This window comes from Hyperoodon ampullatus (genome assembly GCF_949752795.1).
Source record: "Hyperoodon ampullatus genome assembly, chromosome: 6".
NCBI lineage: Eukaryota > Metazoa > Chordata > Mammalia > Artiodactyla > Ziphiidae > Hyperoodon > Hyperoodon ampullatus.
The window spans coordinates 107,122,968-107,140,362 of record NC_136919.1 but is presented as its reverse complement, the minus strand read 5'-3'; the positions used below and the strand labels follow the sequence as shown (position 1 = coordinate 107,140,362).

The following is a 17,395-nucleotide window of genomic DNA, read 5'->3' as shown; positions in this document are numbered from 1 at the left end:
AAGAAGATAGGAAGTTTAGCTGCTTTCTTAAAGGTGAAAATAATAAAGAACAGAGTAGGGCTATTTAGTGTATAAATATCCTTAATATAATTTAAGAGTATTACAGGAAGATCCTAGGGTAACAATATTAAGGATTTTTAAACTGGCTTTAAATCATTAAATCATGGTATTTTATATTTTATAATATCTGTCTATACTTAAATATATATATATTACAAATAAAAGTACTGGTTTAAGTATATGACAGTCAATTACATTCCATTTTTATTATATCTGATATAATACAACTTAAAGAAGTTCAATTTGGCTTTAGTATGTTTCCACCTTCCTTCCCACCTTCCTATTCATTAACAATGTAATTTTAATGATCAAGTAAAAACTGAAATTTAGAACACTAATCTAAAACTTGCATTATAGTAACTGTCCATTAATACGCTCATTAGGACTATTACTACATCTGCAAAACAACTGCTTTATAATTTAACTTGTTTTATTTTAAGAAAATTTACAAAATATACCTTAAAAATAATCACATTGTTATTCAGACTCAAGTTCAAGTAAAAAAAAAAAGAAAAAGAAAGAAAGAAAACTAAATGCCAGGTTTTGATTACAGTTTCCCAGGAAACTGTTATCACAAAAGTGCAGAAGTGATAATATGACAACTAAGAGCAACAGGTTAACTCTTGTGGCTGATCAAACATACAGTAAATCCAAATGGGGAGATAGGTTCACTTGGATTAACATACGGAACCATGAGCCTGTAATAACTTAGAAGAGCATTCTTTGTTAGTCTTATAGACATATGTCTTCTAGACTGGATGGAGTTCACACACTTTCCCCGAAAATATTTATTTCATCCATAGTATTAAAAAGGAAAGCAAAGCATTATTTTTTTCCACAATACTCTCCCTGTATTTGAATTCTCCCCACTTACATTCTACCCATCTTCTATTCGCAACCACCCTTGTCTGAAACAGATGAAAGGCTGGGATCACTGACAGTGAAGAAAGGCTCACTGATGAGGGTCATGAGCACCTGGCTGCTCAATGAGCATCTACAACAGGAAGCAAGTTAGGCACCACCAAGAAGGGAGAAAAAAATTCAGTGTATTCTACTACGTCTATTATAGTAAGCTCTTTATAACACTTAACAGCAATGTTTACAGTCAAAAAAAAAAAAAGAGGACATCTCAGAGATCATTTTAGACAGAAAATTCACCAATTTAAAAACAGTTTTAAGAAAAAAATAAGCAGTATTTTCATATGAGGATCATCTAAGACAGCAGCCCCCAATCTTTCTGGTGCCAGGGACTGGTTTCGTGGAAGACAATTTTTCCAAGGACCGGGAGTGGGGGGGATGATTTCAGGATGATCCAAGCACATTACATCTATTGTGCACTTTATTTTTATTATTATTACATTGTAATATATAATGAAGTAATTATACAACTCACCATAATGCAGAATCAGTGGGAGCCCTGAGCCTGTTTTCCTGCCACTGGATGGTCCCATCTGGGGGTGATGGGAGACAGGGACACCCAAAGTGTGTTGCTTATGCCCAATCTACTCCGTAATCTCTTTTTGGTTGCTGTCACTGCAGAAAACCCTGCTTCACAAAGATAGGTTGTTGGAAATGGAAGCAGGGTTTTCAGTGTTTCTGTGGCAATCTCAGGATATTCCACCTTGACTTTAATCCAGAATGTACGGAGATTTGAAGTTGTCTCAAAAATACTTTTTTTTTTTGCGGTACGCGGGCCTCTTACTGCTGTGGCCTCTCTCGTTGCGGAGCACAGGCTCCAGACGTGCAGGCTCAGCGGCCATGGTTCACGGGCCCAGCCGCTCCGCGGCATGTGGGACCTTCCCGGACCGGGGCACGAACCCGTGTCCCCTGCATGAGCAGGCGGACTCTCAACCACTGCGCCACCAGGGAAGCCCTCAAAAATACTTTTGAGGCCACCCTCATTTGTGACCTCAAGCAGTTGATCCTCTTCTAGCACACACAAAGTCAATTCACCTGGCTTGTTCACAAATAGTTCGCGGATCTATTCCTTCCCAGTTCGGGGGTCTTCTGTGGTTGGGAAGTAATGCTCAAACTCTTCTGAAAGGTGAGATAGGTGATCACGCACAAGCTGGGAGAAAGAAGGCCCTGGCTCAGTCTCTTTCAAAATCTCTGCTAATGTATGAAACATGTCAAAAATCCCAATGTGCACTCGTTGCCCCCGTAATTCCAGTTTGGCTTTGAGTGCAGCCACTTTATCTGCCGACTTGAACACAGTTGTCATTCTCCCCTGAAGTGACAGATTGAGTTTGTTGAGCAGGCTGAATATGTCACGCAAGTAAGCAAGTTTTGCGACCCATTCTGTGTCACTGAAATGTGCTGCCAGTGGTGACTGTTTTTCTAAAAGAAATCTCTGGAGCGGCTCTCGTAACTCAGAAACTCTGGCCAGTGATATACCTTCAGAAAGCCATCTCACTTCTGTGTATAAGAGAAGACGTGTGTGCTCTGCGTCCATCTCCTCACAGAGCTGCATGAACAGACGTGAGTTAAGGGCACGTACTTTAATGTGGCTGATAATTTTAATCTCATCCTGCAAAACATTGTTAACTTCAGGTGACATTTTTTGGCTAGCCAGCATTTCTCTATGGATGACACCGTGCGTAGACTTACATTCAGAAGTGACCCTTTGACCCGAGCAGTAAAACCAGAAAGCCGTCCAGTCATGGCAGCCACTCCGTCCGTGCATATGCCAACACAAAATGACCAATTCACAGTGCACATAACATATCCTCATGCACATCCTCCTGAAAAATATGTCACATAAAAACAAGCATTGTTGGGCTTCCCTGGTGGCGCAGTGGTTGAGAGTCCGCCTGACGATGCAGGGGACATGGGTTCATGCCCCAGTCCAGGAGGATCCCACATGCCGCGGAGCAGCTGGGCCCATGAGCCATGGCCGCTGAGCCTGCACGTCCGGAGCCTGTGCTCCGCAACGGGAGAGGCCACAACAGTGAGAGGCCCGCGTACCGCAAAAAAAAAAAAAAAAAAAAGAAAACAAGCATTGTTGCCTTGTTGTCAACATCAGTAGACTCGTCAACCCGGATTGCATACCACGGTGACTTATTAATCCTCTCTAACTACTGTGCCTCAATATCCTCTGCTATTTCATCAATTCGTCTAGTTATGGTGCTAGCCAAAAGAGGAGGAACATGTGCCACCTTTTGAAATGCAGCCTCTCCTAAAAGTTCACGACAAATGTCCTTAGCAGCAGGCAGGGTCTACTCTTCACCAATAGTAAAGGGCTTCTTAGCTTTAGCAATGTGGTTAGCCACTAAGAATGGTGCTCTCAGAGCAGACACATTTGATGAAGTGGTGGCCTTCAATAATTGCTTCTGTCCTTCGTGTTCACATTTTTTTTTCTTTTGAAAAATTCCAAAGGCTTGTCTTTTGATGCAGGGTGCTTGGTCTCCATGTGGCGAAGCAGTTTTGAAGGTTTCATGGCTTTGCTGGCTAGGCAGTCACCACATATTATACAAAGCGGGCTTGGAGAATGTGAATCACCTGTTGCAATGAACCCGTAATTTAAGTAGGACTCTTGGTATTTTTTTTTAAATGCAGCTTTCTTTTTGTTGGCAGTCTTAGGGTCTTCTGCTGTCTCATTAGGTATCTCCCCCTTTTCAAAGAAGCTCTCCAGTGACGTTTGTTTTTTACTCATTTTGGCTAGGGTTAGCTTGTGGGCTTACATGTGACTGAGACAAGTGCGCAGTGTGGGAAAGAGGTGCAGACGAAAGTGGTAAATAAAATAATGGGCGGGCCACACACAGACTAAAATAAGTATCGGATTCGACTTCAAGCCTGCCACCAGATACAGTTGAAGTACATCAACTCACTTGCCACTATAAAGCCTGCTACCAGATGCAGCTTAATTGTCACTTGCCACTCATTGATAGGGTTTTGATATGAGTCTGCAAGCAACTGATTTATTATAGTCTCTGTGCAGTCAAACCTCTCCGCTAATGATAATCTGTATTTCCAGCCGCTCCCCAGCGCTAGCATCACCACCTCAGCTCCACCTCAGATCATCAGGCGTTAGATTCTCATAAGGAGCGCACAACCTAGATCCCTCACGTGCACAGTTCACAGAAGGATTTGCGCTCCTATGAGAATCTAATGCCGTCGCTGAGGCGGTATGCGAGCAATGGGGAGTGGCTGTAAATACAGATGAAGCTTCGCTCGGTTGCCCACCGTTCACCTCCTGCTGTATGGCCTGGTTCCTAACAGGCCATGGACCAGTGACAGTTCACGGCCCAGAGGCTGGGGACCCCTGATCTAAGAGAAAGGGGAGGAGAGAATTGAAATTGGAGAAAATATCTGCGGATTAAAAAAATTCTTCTACGCATAGGACAGAAGAGGATTTTCTCCATAAAATTTTCAGAAATAGCTCCTTTAGATATACTTAAAAAAAAATCCTTACTTAAAACAAACTTTTCTGCTATTATTTAAAAAAACAAAAAACAAACAAACAAAAATAACAGGCTTTACTTGGGGTACTTTAATAGCCATAATGCTAATATAAGACTGAAGCAAAAATTGTGCATGCACCCCTTATTATCTAAATGTCAGTATGTGGCTTTATACAAAATTAGATTCATTTTCAATAAAAAATTCAGTACTACATAATTGCATGCACTATGAGCTATAAACTTGAAAGCTTCATTATATTAAAGGAGCAACTAATATTCCTTCAGACTCACTTAGAAAAAAAGGGAAGGAAACAAAAAGACAGAAAACTATCCTTTATAAACAAATGGAAAATGTTAAAGCATTCTGAGTTTTATTACAAATAAATTTGTTAAGGATCCCAGAGAACTTAAGTACACTGGGAATAAAATGCTAATTTCTAGACCTAATATGACACAGGCAGCTCCCAAGGAAAGATGGAAGGAGCTAAAGCTACCACCCTCATTTCTTAGTATAATCAATTAAGCTTTTTGCATCTAATCAAACCCAACTATACTCTCACACAACAGTATTATCTTCTGGTGGTTTTAATACAAAACATTTCATATCCGGGACTTGGTAAATATTCAAATTATCAAGTTCATTTTCCTTCCATCCCCTATCTCTGCCACCTACTAATTCCCTTTCCAAAAAAAATACTTAAACATTAAAAACCACTGTATTAGTTTCCTAGGGCTGCTGTAACAAAATTACCAAACTTGGTGGCTTACAACAACAAAAATTTATTCTCTCATAGTTCTGGAGGCCAGAAGTCCAAAATTAAGATCATGGCAGGGTTGGTTCCTCCTGGAGGCTCTGAGGAAGAATCCCCTAGCTTCTGATGGCTGCCAGCAATCCTTTTTCTTCCTTGACTTGCAAATACATCTCTCCAATCTCTGCTGTCTCTGTCTTCACAAGACCTTCTTCTCTTTGTTTTTTCTCTTTTATGAATCTTCTCCTCTTCTTATAAAGATACTTGTCATTGAATCTGAGGTTCATTCAGATAATCCAGGATGATCTCATCTCAAGATCCTTAAGGTAATTACATCTGCAAAGACCCCTTTTCCAAATAAGGTCACATTCACAGGTTCCAGATTGACATATCTCTTGGGGGGCCCACCATTCAACTACAGTCACTATCTTTCTAGGCTCAGTCATATCCTAATTCTGAATAAATGCTTACTTCTTTAAGAATTTCAGAAACATGTCATATCATCCTTTTTCTAAACCTTGTATTATTTCACATATTTTTATCTGATAATTCTTTTCAATTGGGTCTATTTTCTTATAAATCCTTTTAGCGTTTTCGTGAGTCACTGTGAAAAAGATTGGCATGGTAAAACAGGTAGATAGTAAATGCTTTTACCTACAAGAATATTATTTTTGCGAATTACCAAAGTAGAAACCTCAGTGAGTCTTATATATTGATCTGGGTAGTTTTCAGTTTCACTGAATTATGCTTTAATCTCTACCTATACGCCTTAACCAGGATAAATATTCTTATAATGATAAGGTTAAACATATAATTTTAACTTAGGTACAAAGGAAGTGTTCGAACACTGCCTTTAATTTTTACATTATTACTGTTATTTCATTCATAAACTAATAAGTTACCAATGTGCACATCCTCAGGTGAAGTCAACTTTTTGAAAGAACGACTTCACAGAATGGGAATGTCTCCAAATTCTCTGCATCGGACGAAAGAACAAAAATTTCAGATTTATCCAGTGATGCAGATTTCATTATCAGTGGTGGAAAAGTACTTTCTTAAATGAGTCTTCCAACAGAAGCTGCTCACCTTTTTTGTAGTAACAGAAGAAACAACACCTCCTCAGCTCCAAGTTCAGGCTACCCACCAACCCTAACCTTTGTCCAGCTGCAGAGAAACACAAGTAAGCTGGCATGAAGCCTGGGAAACCCTGTCCCCTCCTCCACTGGGGTCTGACTGTGTGTATAAAGCTCTCTGAGGGCACACACGTTTACATACTCACATAAAAGTTTCAAAATATCAGTGTTATCCTTCAAGAATAATGTGACTGATGCAATAATTTTCAAGTTCAGAAATCTAACAGAAAAGCACAGGACACAGCATGAAAAGAGAGCAACAGGCAACACGTCTGCAATCTTCACACCTACGGAAGCTAAAGAATGCATTTTGAATAAGGACTCTGCTACAGAAGCAAACAACACAGCATTAGTCTCTTTACCCAAAATGTTGCCTTTTCAACTAACATCTTTTTGCCTTATGCTCTGTTTTGAGGAACAAATCAAGATGGGCGTGAACAATTCATACCTCCACCAGGAATAATTGCCAACTTTGTTTCAACCAGGCCCATTTTTGCAGAAGAAGCTAAAAAGGAAAGAAGAAAATTAAGTAACATCCACATCATCAAATTCAAATATGATGACCTGAAAAAGTTAGAAAAATAAGCTTCAAATATTCTGTTTACTAATTAAATTTGTGTCACAAATCTTTTTAAAAATCACTTCAGAAGGCATTTAGCTATGGAAATAAGTAAACATTCTAAATGATATATATTAAGAGATTCACACAACAGTTTCTGTTAAAAACTGCTTGGCAGAGAATTAATTTTTGATGCAGAAAGACCAGGGTTGTGACTACATAATTTGACCTGATACTGCCAAGTCATGTTTGAAGGCTTAGATCTCATTAATTATTCAGAATGAGGAGAGAGGCTGTGTCTGACAAGTATGAATTCTTTAGCTGCCTGAACAGTCCTCCAGATCAAACAGCTTAATATATCATATCAGATATGGCAACTTTTCAAGACCAAATCTCTAGTTACTTTTGACAAATGGCTTTGCTGTTCTGACAGCTGGACAGGGTTCCTCTTTCCATGTTTGTTTTCACGGCTACTTTAAAACATCTTAATTATTTCCTTATTTGCATATCCAAATGTACTTGGACTACTTCCCATATCCTGATTCCCAGAACTTGCATTCTTTCAGAAATGGATTGCGTGTAACTTGGCTTTTCGGTTTAAAACCCAAAAATCTCAGTCAAGGAAACAAAGATCTAAAATAAAGTGAAAAGGGGGAAAAGTACACATGGATTAGCAAATGCAAATTCCAAGAGCCAGTTACCATAAAATTAGTAAAAACATAATTATATTGACTCTACATTTAACAGGCAGCTCCGTCAGAAGAGACAGTGGGAACCAGGAGAAGAACCGTGACAAATATTTGCTGCCTACCTCGCCCAGTCCTTGATCCCAGAGCCCCTGTATGTCACCCCTATAAGGGACAAGGATACAGACAGCACTGTGACCATACAGAAGATAGTGTTGAGGACAGCACTGGCAGCATGCAGTACGCTGGCAGGATAACAGAAGTAAGAGCCATGACGCCAGACTGCCTGGGTTCAAATCCAGCTCAGCACTGATCTGGGTCTTGTTTCTTCACCTGTCTCTGCACTAGCTTCCTCAAGCACCATAATATGTACCTATCTCACAGGGCTGCTAGGCAGATTAAGTGAGCTAATATGTGTCAAGTATTAGCTGAACACCAAGTCAATACCCAGCACATGGTTAGCACTAATTGTTTCCTTCATTATTTTCATAAACACTTCATCCAGTCTTCAGAAAACCATGCAGGAAGAAAGTGAGCCTCAAAGAGATTAAGCTATTACTACTATAGCTAACAATAATTATGTGCTTAGACTAGACATACGCTGTGCACGAACTCATTTAACCTTCACAACAGTAACCGTCATTTCCCCCATTTCAGAGGAGGAAACTGATCTAAAAAGGGCAGGACCTAAGATCCAAATTCAGTCTGCCTGACCCAATTCCTGTCCTCCTTTCCTCCTGCTAAGACTGAACAAGATACTATAAAAGACTGTTTTCTTAACTGAGAATTTTAAATACTTCATTAAGCCCAACAGGTGATTTTTTTCTACATGTTCTATTCAACAACAGGAAAAAAATAAAATATTTGGAACGATCTGAAGAGTAGGCACAAACCTCATTTTTAAAAAGTTATGTTTTTATATAGGATTAATTCTCACCTGCTACTCTTATATCACATGCTAAAGCCAGTTCAAGCCCACCACCTAAAGCGAGTCCATCTATTGCTGCAATGGTTGGCACTGGAAGATTAGCTGAAATAGAAAGAAAGATTTTATGTTTCTTCAGGAAAAGTGTTACCTTACTATGCAATTTATTTTACATTTTTTTCTGTGAATATAATTTTAAACGGAATATCGTCTATAGACTTCTGTATCCCTTTTACTTTTAACTAAATAAGCATTTCATTCTTCGTTATTCTAGAAAATGTAATGATCGTATAGGGTTTCATCACATACATATGCAGTAATATCTTTAAATCTTACCATATTATTGAAATACATTCATAAATATTTTCTGTTGAATTAAAAGAATCACAGTTCTGATTCTGTAATCTTCAAGCCTGAAGTCTTTTATGAGATGTTCTGGTTCACACAAATTTCAAGTTCAAATGACTTAGGTATAATGCAAAATTCGTGACCCTTTTATAGGTTACCTTGGTGCTCAGAATGATAGAGCCTCATTCAAAGAAGTAATACATCTACTCAAACAAGACAGAAGCAGTCCAAGTGGTTGCTGGGCGCCAACCCGCTAGTTCTACCATTTGGCAATGAGTATGATGAACAGTAGCTAGAAAGTGATCAGGCTCTATCAAATACCACACACTTCAGATGGAAGAGACACTGAGAACCTGCCCAAATGCATGACTGGGAAGGGGTCAGCCAATCACAAAACTCAAAGCCAGATTTTCTTTAGTCCAGAAACACTATTATTTTAAAGAAACTTTCATAAATATACAGATTTCATTTTTTATAAGTAGTTCAAAAACTAACTGGTTAATTATTTTGTGAAGCAAATCCTTTCTATAAATTTTATTTTGACTATGGGAATGTGAAGTTAGGCTGAACAACCTTAACATATGAATAAAATGTGGATATTAAAAAGGTACCATCTCCTAATTTGTTCTCACCACAAACAAGAAATAATAATTGTGTGACATGATGGAGGTGTTAGCTAATGCTACAGTGGTAATCATATTACAATATGTAAATACATCAAATCAACACATTCACCTTAAACTTACACAAGTTATACGCCAATTATATATCAATTTAAATAAATATATAAAATAAAAATGAATAAAAATAAAATTTAAAAATACCATCCCTAGAAGTCTCTCTTCCAAAGGTATTCTGATATGTGAAATTCCTCAGATAGAGAGCTTTATTCAAATTTGTTGAAGTACACTGAGTTTTCTTCACACATGAAGAAATTTATCAAATTTATTCTAAGAGCAAAGCTGAAATGGCTGGGATAGAGCACACATAGATGCTGCCACTTGAGGCAAAAGGACTACCTGATAGAGCAGGGATGAATGGGGCTTGGGAACAGGGCATATTTCACTATTTGCACCTGTCTGAGCATTTTGCGGGGAGGTGGAAGCTTGAAAGGACAGGACAAATTCAAAGGTGCTCCACACAATGTGCTTTACAGCACACCTGGTAAAAAAATGAATAGACAGCTATGTCAGTGGTTACAGTCAGGAAATGAGTTTAATGAAAAAATAAAATCTAGTTATTTTATCTGACAAAAAAGAAAAATTAATAAAGTAATATAATGGCAAATTAATCCGACTGGCTCCCAAGGTCACCTCAAGCCACTACAAGTACAATGGAATTACTGTTACACAGTTCCCAATCCTCCTTCCTTTCTACAAAGCTAGCTATAGAAATTATCATATTTCTAGACTCCTTGAATCTGCTACCTCCCCAATCTCAAGTCTCTCCCATCAAAATCTTTCCCTAGGCCTCACTATGGCCTTGGCTCACCTCCATCTAAGACAAGCGTCTAGAGGGAACAGAGTAAACGCGTTTCATCACTCCCACTCATCTCCACCTCACAGCTCTAGTCCCACTCATCTCACCGAGACCGTTCTTGCTCCGCTTACCGGTGACGTCTCTTTCCTATCCTTAACTTTTACCATCTGTAATACCAATGATATACAAATCACCACTTCAAACCCAAACTTCTCTCTAAACTGTATCTCTACAGTTACCTGCCTGTTGAACATCTCTACTTAAATACTTTATCATGTTCAAATCAACTTCCTGTCAATCCTTCTTCTAGATTCTATCTCACATTCACCAAGCATCTCCATTCACCAAGTTACTCAAGACAGACACCCAGAAGTCATCCCAGATGTCCTCTTTTCCAATGATCTTGCATCTAATTGTTTCCTAAGTCCCGTCTAACAGGTCACAATTTGGCAAATCTCCCTCCCTTTTACACAGCCAAAGTTCTGGGCCCCCTCATTTCGCACCAGCAGGAGATCTCTAATTGACCTCCTTCACCTGCAGTGTGCCCCTTCCAATGCATCTTCCATATTTCTTGCAGGATAATCTTTCTAAAGTGCAAACAGGGTCATGCTCTTCCCCTACTTAAAACAGTACAATGATTTATTCCACATTCAGGGTAAAGACTGTGAAAATTTTAGCATGGCACAGGAGGCACCTGATGAACTAAGTCTGCCCACCTGCCCAGCCCCTTCTCCAACCTCACACACCTACTCTGTGTTCCAGCCCCAAATTACTTAAAGCACCTTCAGAAGTCATTCGCATCCAAACCTGTGTACAAGCTGCGCTCTGCCTGGAACGCCTAGCTAGTCCCTAATTATCTTTCAAGGCAATGCTCAAAAGGCCCTTGCTTTACGCTTCCATGGCACTCTGTACACACTTTTCCAGAAGAGCGTTCACACCACCTTACTGTCCATTCAGAAGTAAAGGTTAACATCACATCAATGCTGGTCACTAACGTCCTTCTGACCACTCTGGAACAAACCGCAAGATTTTTCATTGCCTCTTCTAACTCCATTAATTCTGGTATTCTCTCTACTCTTCTTCTTGTTATTAACTTCTTTCATTTAATACTTTAACGGAACAACATGAATATATGCAGCCCTATGGAGCTACAGAAAAGAAAAACTGCAGAGTTCCTAAGATGGAGAGAGCAACAGAAAGAGAGTGGGGTATTCTCTCCTTGCTGTGTGAAAATGCTGGTCAACAGTGAGTGTCTTCAGCACTCACTAAATATCTGCTGGAAGCTGACGTGTCAGAAAACAAATTAACAAAAATGAGTTTAAAGGGCTTCCAAAATCAAACCCAAGCCTGAAATATGTGTACCACCAAGTTCCAGTTTCTGAAAATTTCAACTCATGGTAAATAGGAGTTATTTCATATTCCTTAGGGGTTTTTTTCCCTAAAAATAGGAACAAGTTGATGTGATATATATGGAAAGGAATTTTTCTTTACATCAAACTGTGCATTGAAAATGTAGACTAAATAGAAGGGTAAAAGCAATAAAATGACTGTAAATTATGAAAGAAATACTCTATCGCTTCATAATCTCTAAAGCATAATGGAAAGAACACAGGAAAAATTCCTGGTCATCTGTAATGTTCTTAATACTGCAACACAAAGGCAACGATTGCCTCAAAAAGACATAAAGCTTTGCTCTACATTTTTATTAGTTAATATTCTCAAATAAATATTACATTTAAAAATCACACTTAGCCAATAGAAAGTTAAAAAGCACCATTTTTTCAGAAGTATAAAATGTCACTAAAAGAAAAAAAGTTAAAACACAAATGAAATTGATTAATGAATATATACCCTTTCCCTTCATTGTGAGAAGTCTATAACAAACATTACTTTGATAAAATAAAATGATGGGGGAAGGGACATGTTCAACAGACAGGTTTCAGGTTCTACATGACTTGAAGTATGAGGATGGGGTTTATATAATGCAGTGGTAGGAAAGGAGAAGAAATAAACAAATGCAAACATGCTGACCTGGGAGATGAGGGCACTGGTGGGAAGGGGCTAAAATGAATCATCTCGTGCTCAAGTTTTTCTTAATTCTGAAGTTAGAAAATATAATACTTTTCTGCTATATGCTTTACTTTCTGGAAGTAAAGAAAATTATTTTTAAATGTGACAGTTAAGAACTTAAGATATTTTCTCAAGGAGATAAAAGCTTTTAACATTGCAACTTATATAAAAATATATAATAAAAATGACAAGAAATGTGGGGTCCTTATATTACAAAGAACACGGAAAATAGGGTATTAATACTCTCAAATCATTAATAGGTAAACAACTTGGTACTTTTGAATATTAACATAAATTAGCATTCTGTAAAGCTGACTATAAAATTTTTCCTACTAAAAGAATTATTTAAATAGAACTGAATTAGCATTCAATAAGTAATTAAATTTCAATCATTTTACAATATTATAAATCCTGAAGTTCTATATAATCCTAATTTTTCCCTGAAAGATGTTTTTCTTGTAAACTTTTTTCAGGAAAATATAAGTGACCTCAAAATACATGCTAGTTTCATAGTTACCTAATATGCTTGTTTTTATACATAGTATTTCTTCTACTTGGGAGCACTTAATAATCTTAGAGAAAACTCAATAAAACAAACATCTGAAAGGCAGATTATCAGTTTCAAAGAACCAAGAAATATCAAATTGGCAGTTGTATCAGAGTGCGACTGAATGAAACGGGAAGCGCCACGAGCAGTGGCTATTCCCAACAGCAATAGGAAGAAATGATGACTCAATGTGTTATGCAACCAACAGGATTAGATACTATTTTGAGCTTAGCACCAGGAAATGAGCCAGGTATGACAAAGAAGATAATCATCCTTTGAATTCTCCTAAAAATATAATTAAAGCAAACAATTAAAGTGTTGCTATTTTAAGAGAAAATAAATGAGCTACAAGGCAGGCCCTGTCTACTCCAGAGTCTGCAGGACACCCTCTGCGAGCATAACTGGAGTCAGAGGCCACGAACGTGGGGGAAAGACAAGTGAGGGGCTCCTTTCAGCTCTGAGATAAATACAGTACATAATGTAGGTTTTCAGATGTTTCTAGAAAAACATAAACAATGCAATTATTAAGGGACTGCTAGTGTCAGTCATGAGTTTTAAATTTGGTTTTGCTTGAAGAATAGTGTTCTTACAGAAATCACAGAATTAAATATTTCAAAACAAATGCCCATCTAGTAATACCAGAAGTCTGACTTTATTGAAATCGTTCAAGGAGAATAGAAATAAAATCAAGGTTAACTGAAAGTTATAATAAATTCCAAATTATCCCTAATTTCAGCTAAAACTTTATCTTCAGGTTAAGTTGCCATCAAGTTTCAAAGGAACCACAAAAAAACAAAATAAAACCACTCCTGCCCAAAGCCTGCATGCTGGCTGCACGTTGGCTATCCGGAGGTCCAGCCAGGGCCGCTGAGAAAGGAACAGGCCTGACTAGACGCCAACAAACACACTCACCTCATCACACCAGGGGCTGGAGGCCCACAAATGGGAGCCACCCTTCCCAGGACTCAGAAAAGTGACCACTGTGCAATCTGAGAAAAGCTGCTTGATTTTTCTAAGCCTACCACTTATGCACATGCCTTCCTATCTTTCTACGTAGCTACCTATGGATCTAGCAAAATAGTAGAAAGTGCTTACTATGTCTGGCCACTCTCCTAAGCACCTCAGAAATATTATTTAAACCTCCTACCAGCCTTATGACATCAGAACTATTACTGGGTTGAGGAGTTGCTGTTAGTTGCCTAGGATAGCCACAACTGGAGCACAGGTGGTCTGGCTCCAGGCTCTCCCCTGTACCCATTATTGCCCATCACCAGTTCTTACAGTCCAGACCCAGAGTCCCTGAGGAAGGACTCAGTAGTGTTAGCCATCCTTTCCAAAGGACGTGCAACCATGTACCTGAGGAAAGGGAAATGCTGAGACTCCTAAGAAACTCTGACAAGCACACTGGTTCTGTGCTCTTCTAACTCTTGGAAACCTAGAGCAACACCACAGTTCAGTGGATCCAACTGGGGAAACCTCAGGAGCCAGATAGATGCAAGGCACCAGTCAGTTGACTATAACAGAGCTCTGACTCGAGTTTTCCCTGAGAACCCCCAACCCAGACTGGCCCCAGTATATGACTATATAGGTTATTAAAGTAGGAACAGCCAACACCTGAGCATCCCCTTCCTACCAAAATTCCAAATCAAATAAAGCCCCCCTAGGGGAAATGCAGAGAGGGGATGCTGCTGAGGTTAAATCCCCACATGCTCCCACTCAACAGCCTTGTCTGGGAGATTATAATAAGTGTAACTGAGCAATGACTTCCACTGTCAACTGCTACTTCAGATGGAATAGAGCCCCTGGCACTTCAAATGCTGCTTGACAGGGCAAATGTAGTTATTTTGTTGCTAATAAAAGTATAACACTAGAAGTAGTTTACTTTTTGACCTGTAGGAAAAAACAGCCTTACTGCCTTGCTTCATTAACTCTCAGGGTCTATATCCTTGCTCTTCAAAGTGGGGTTGTGGACCAGCAGCATTAGCATCGCATGGAAGCTTGTTAAAAATGTAGAATTCCAGGTCTCACCCAGACCTACTAAAACCAGGATTTGCATTTAAAAGAAGATCCCCACGCAAAGCTCTGGATACCTCCTCTGATCCCCAGAGAACCTGACAATCTCATCAATCCACAAAACTGACAGAAAGAAGCAGTAAGGGCCTTAATTCTTTGAGTAACAGTAGTAAAGGGAAAGATGGTCAAGATTTACATACAAATATTTTTAGCAGCTTTATGTGTAACTGCCCCAAACTGGACACAACCCAAATGTCAGCATGTGGTACATCCATACAAGGAAACAATACTCAACAATAAAAATGAACCAACTACTGATCCATGATAAACATGGTTGAATCTCAAAAAAAAGTATGCTGACTAAAAGACAACATACAAAATTAATGCATACTGTGTTCCATTTATAAAACATTCTCAAAAGTGGAAACTAGTCTCTAGTGTTATGAAGCAGTTCAGTAGTTTTCTGGGGACAGGTGCAGGGCAGGGAGGGGAAGAAGAAAAGGATTACCAAGGGCCATAAGGAAACTTCTGGGGGTGATGGATATGTTTACCATCTTGATTATGGTTATGTTTTCACAGGTTGCAGTTACCATACTGTACACTTCAAAGTTGCAATTTACTGTATGTCAATTATACTTCAATAAACCTGTTTTTAAAAAGTATATGACTTGATTAATATAAAAATGGTAAACAAAAGAAAGTATACTAGTTCCCTGATCTTTTAAAAACAAGAGAAACAAAAGAAAGTACACTAGTTCCCTGATCTTTTATAAACAAGAGAGATATAATTTAAAATTGATAAATCAAGTAATACAGATATGATTCAATTTAGAATTATAAAGAAAACAGTAAGGAAATATGATGGGATAAGAGAAAGGTGGGAGGAAAGAATTTAAAACTGGAAATATGCCAATTCCATCACTGCTCATAGTAAGAAGAGAACTTTCTAAAGGAACAGAGGACCAAGTACACTACATAAAGTTCTAATAATAAAGATAACCAGGTGACACAAAAATATAACCCTTTCCCATTATTAGAATAAACCCATAAACAGAACCATGAAAACACAGAGCATACTTAAGATTATTTTTTTAAATGTAAAATCACCAAAATCAGAAGGCATAGGAAATCATAATGACAGACCTAACACCAAACATATCAATACAGTTAAGAAGCTATAACCATCAAGTAAGAAAACAACTCCAACTGGATCACAAAACGAAACCCAGCTAACAAGCAGAACAACAGAGAAACATCTAAAACAAAACAGAAAATAGTATTTTAAAAATATGAAAGATGTCAAATACACAGTCAAATACAAAGAAAATATCTCATAACCTTAATAAATAAGGGCAACACTGGGGTAAACATTAAATAAACAAACAAACAAAAAAGGTACTTATTAAGGCTTAATAAAGCAAAAATCCACAATAAGGATCTAGCAGTGATAAAATACCTATACACCAACTAACACAGCATCCACAAAGCAAAAGCACAATAAATTCAAAACAGTACAAATGTCACAGCCATTGTCTGACCAATATGCAATGAGTAAACTAGAAAATAACAACAAAACTACTAGCTAATTATAGACAAACACATATGGGTGGCCTGGAGGCACATTTTCTTCCCCATTTTAGTAACCTAGCAGAGAGTTGGCTCAATGTGTGAGGATCAGTTTAGCAGGAGTGCAGGCTCCAGCCACCTGCCCCCAGAGGTACTTTCTAACAAAGCCACTCACTTTCCCAACTGGAAAGTGTCCAGTGTACATGGTCATACAGATGTTCTCTTCTTCCCTGACATACTAAATATATACAGCATTACAGAGGTGGGTTCTACTCTCCTATAACTTTTGCCCCCAAGTTTCTTCTTCCCTAACAAATTATTTTTTATCTAAATGGCTAATTCAAAAATGAATACATGGGCATATTCCTGGCTCAACTATTCCCTCCTTCTTCCTTCTTTTGGAAATGCACCTGGACTCCAAGAACACAGGTTCTCCTCCATGCCTACATGAAAAGTGCCCTGTGAGTTATACGACGCTGCATCTGGGCCAACTGCTGTGGGAGGTGGCCAGAGCTTCAGTGTAGCTCTGACTGGGGTAAGCTGGTCTAACGCTGGAGATCCAAATGAGCAAATCTCATCAACAGATCTAAAGCCACAACCTTCAACTGAACAGTAATAAAGTAATAAAGATCGTATCAGTAATAAAGATAACATTTTGCCTTTTTTTCTACTTTTTATTTTTCAATTTATTCCAAACCTCAGAGAGAAGGATGATTTCTATTTATTAAGGCTCCCTCAGATACCCTAGTAATACGTAGAATGATATTTTCTGCATTGTTGTTTATAATAGTAAAAAACTAAAAACTACCTATAAGCCCATCAATAAAGGAATAATTATATACATTATGGTATATCCATAG

At 38.4% G+C, this 17,395-nt stretch overlaps 1 protein-coding gene across 1 annotated transcript in view; it reads right to left on the bottom strand.

Annotated features, from left to right (window-relative positions):
- AUH (AU RNA binding methylglutaconyl-CoA hydratase) overlaps window positions 1–17,395 on the bottom strand; it is a gene marked incomplete at its 5' end in the record, with an annotated part of 162,427 nt that overhangs the window by 67,929 nt on the left and 77,103 nt on the right. Inside the window, 2 exons of the mRNA XM_079706305.1 lie at window positions 6,791–6,847; window positions 8,525–8,617. Of these exons, the coding sequence (XP_079562431.1) occupies window positions 6,791–6,847; window positions 8,525–8,617 (150 nt within the window). The remainder of the gene's footprint in view (window positions 1–6,790; window positions 6,848–8,524; window positions 8,618–17,395) is intronic.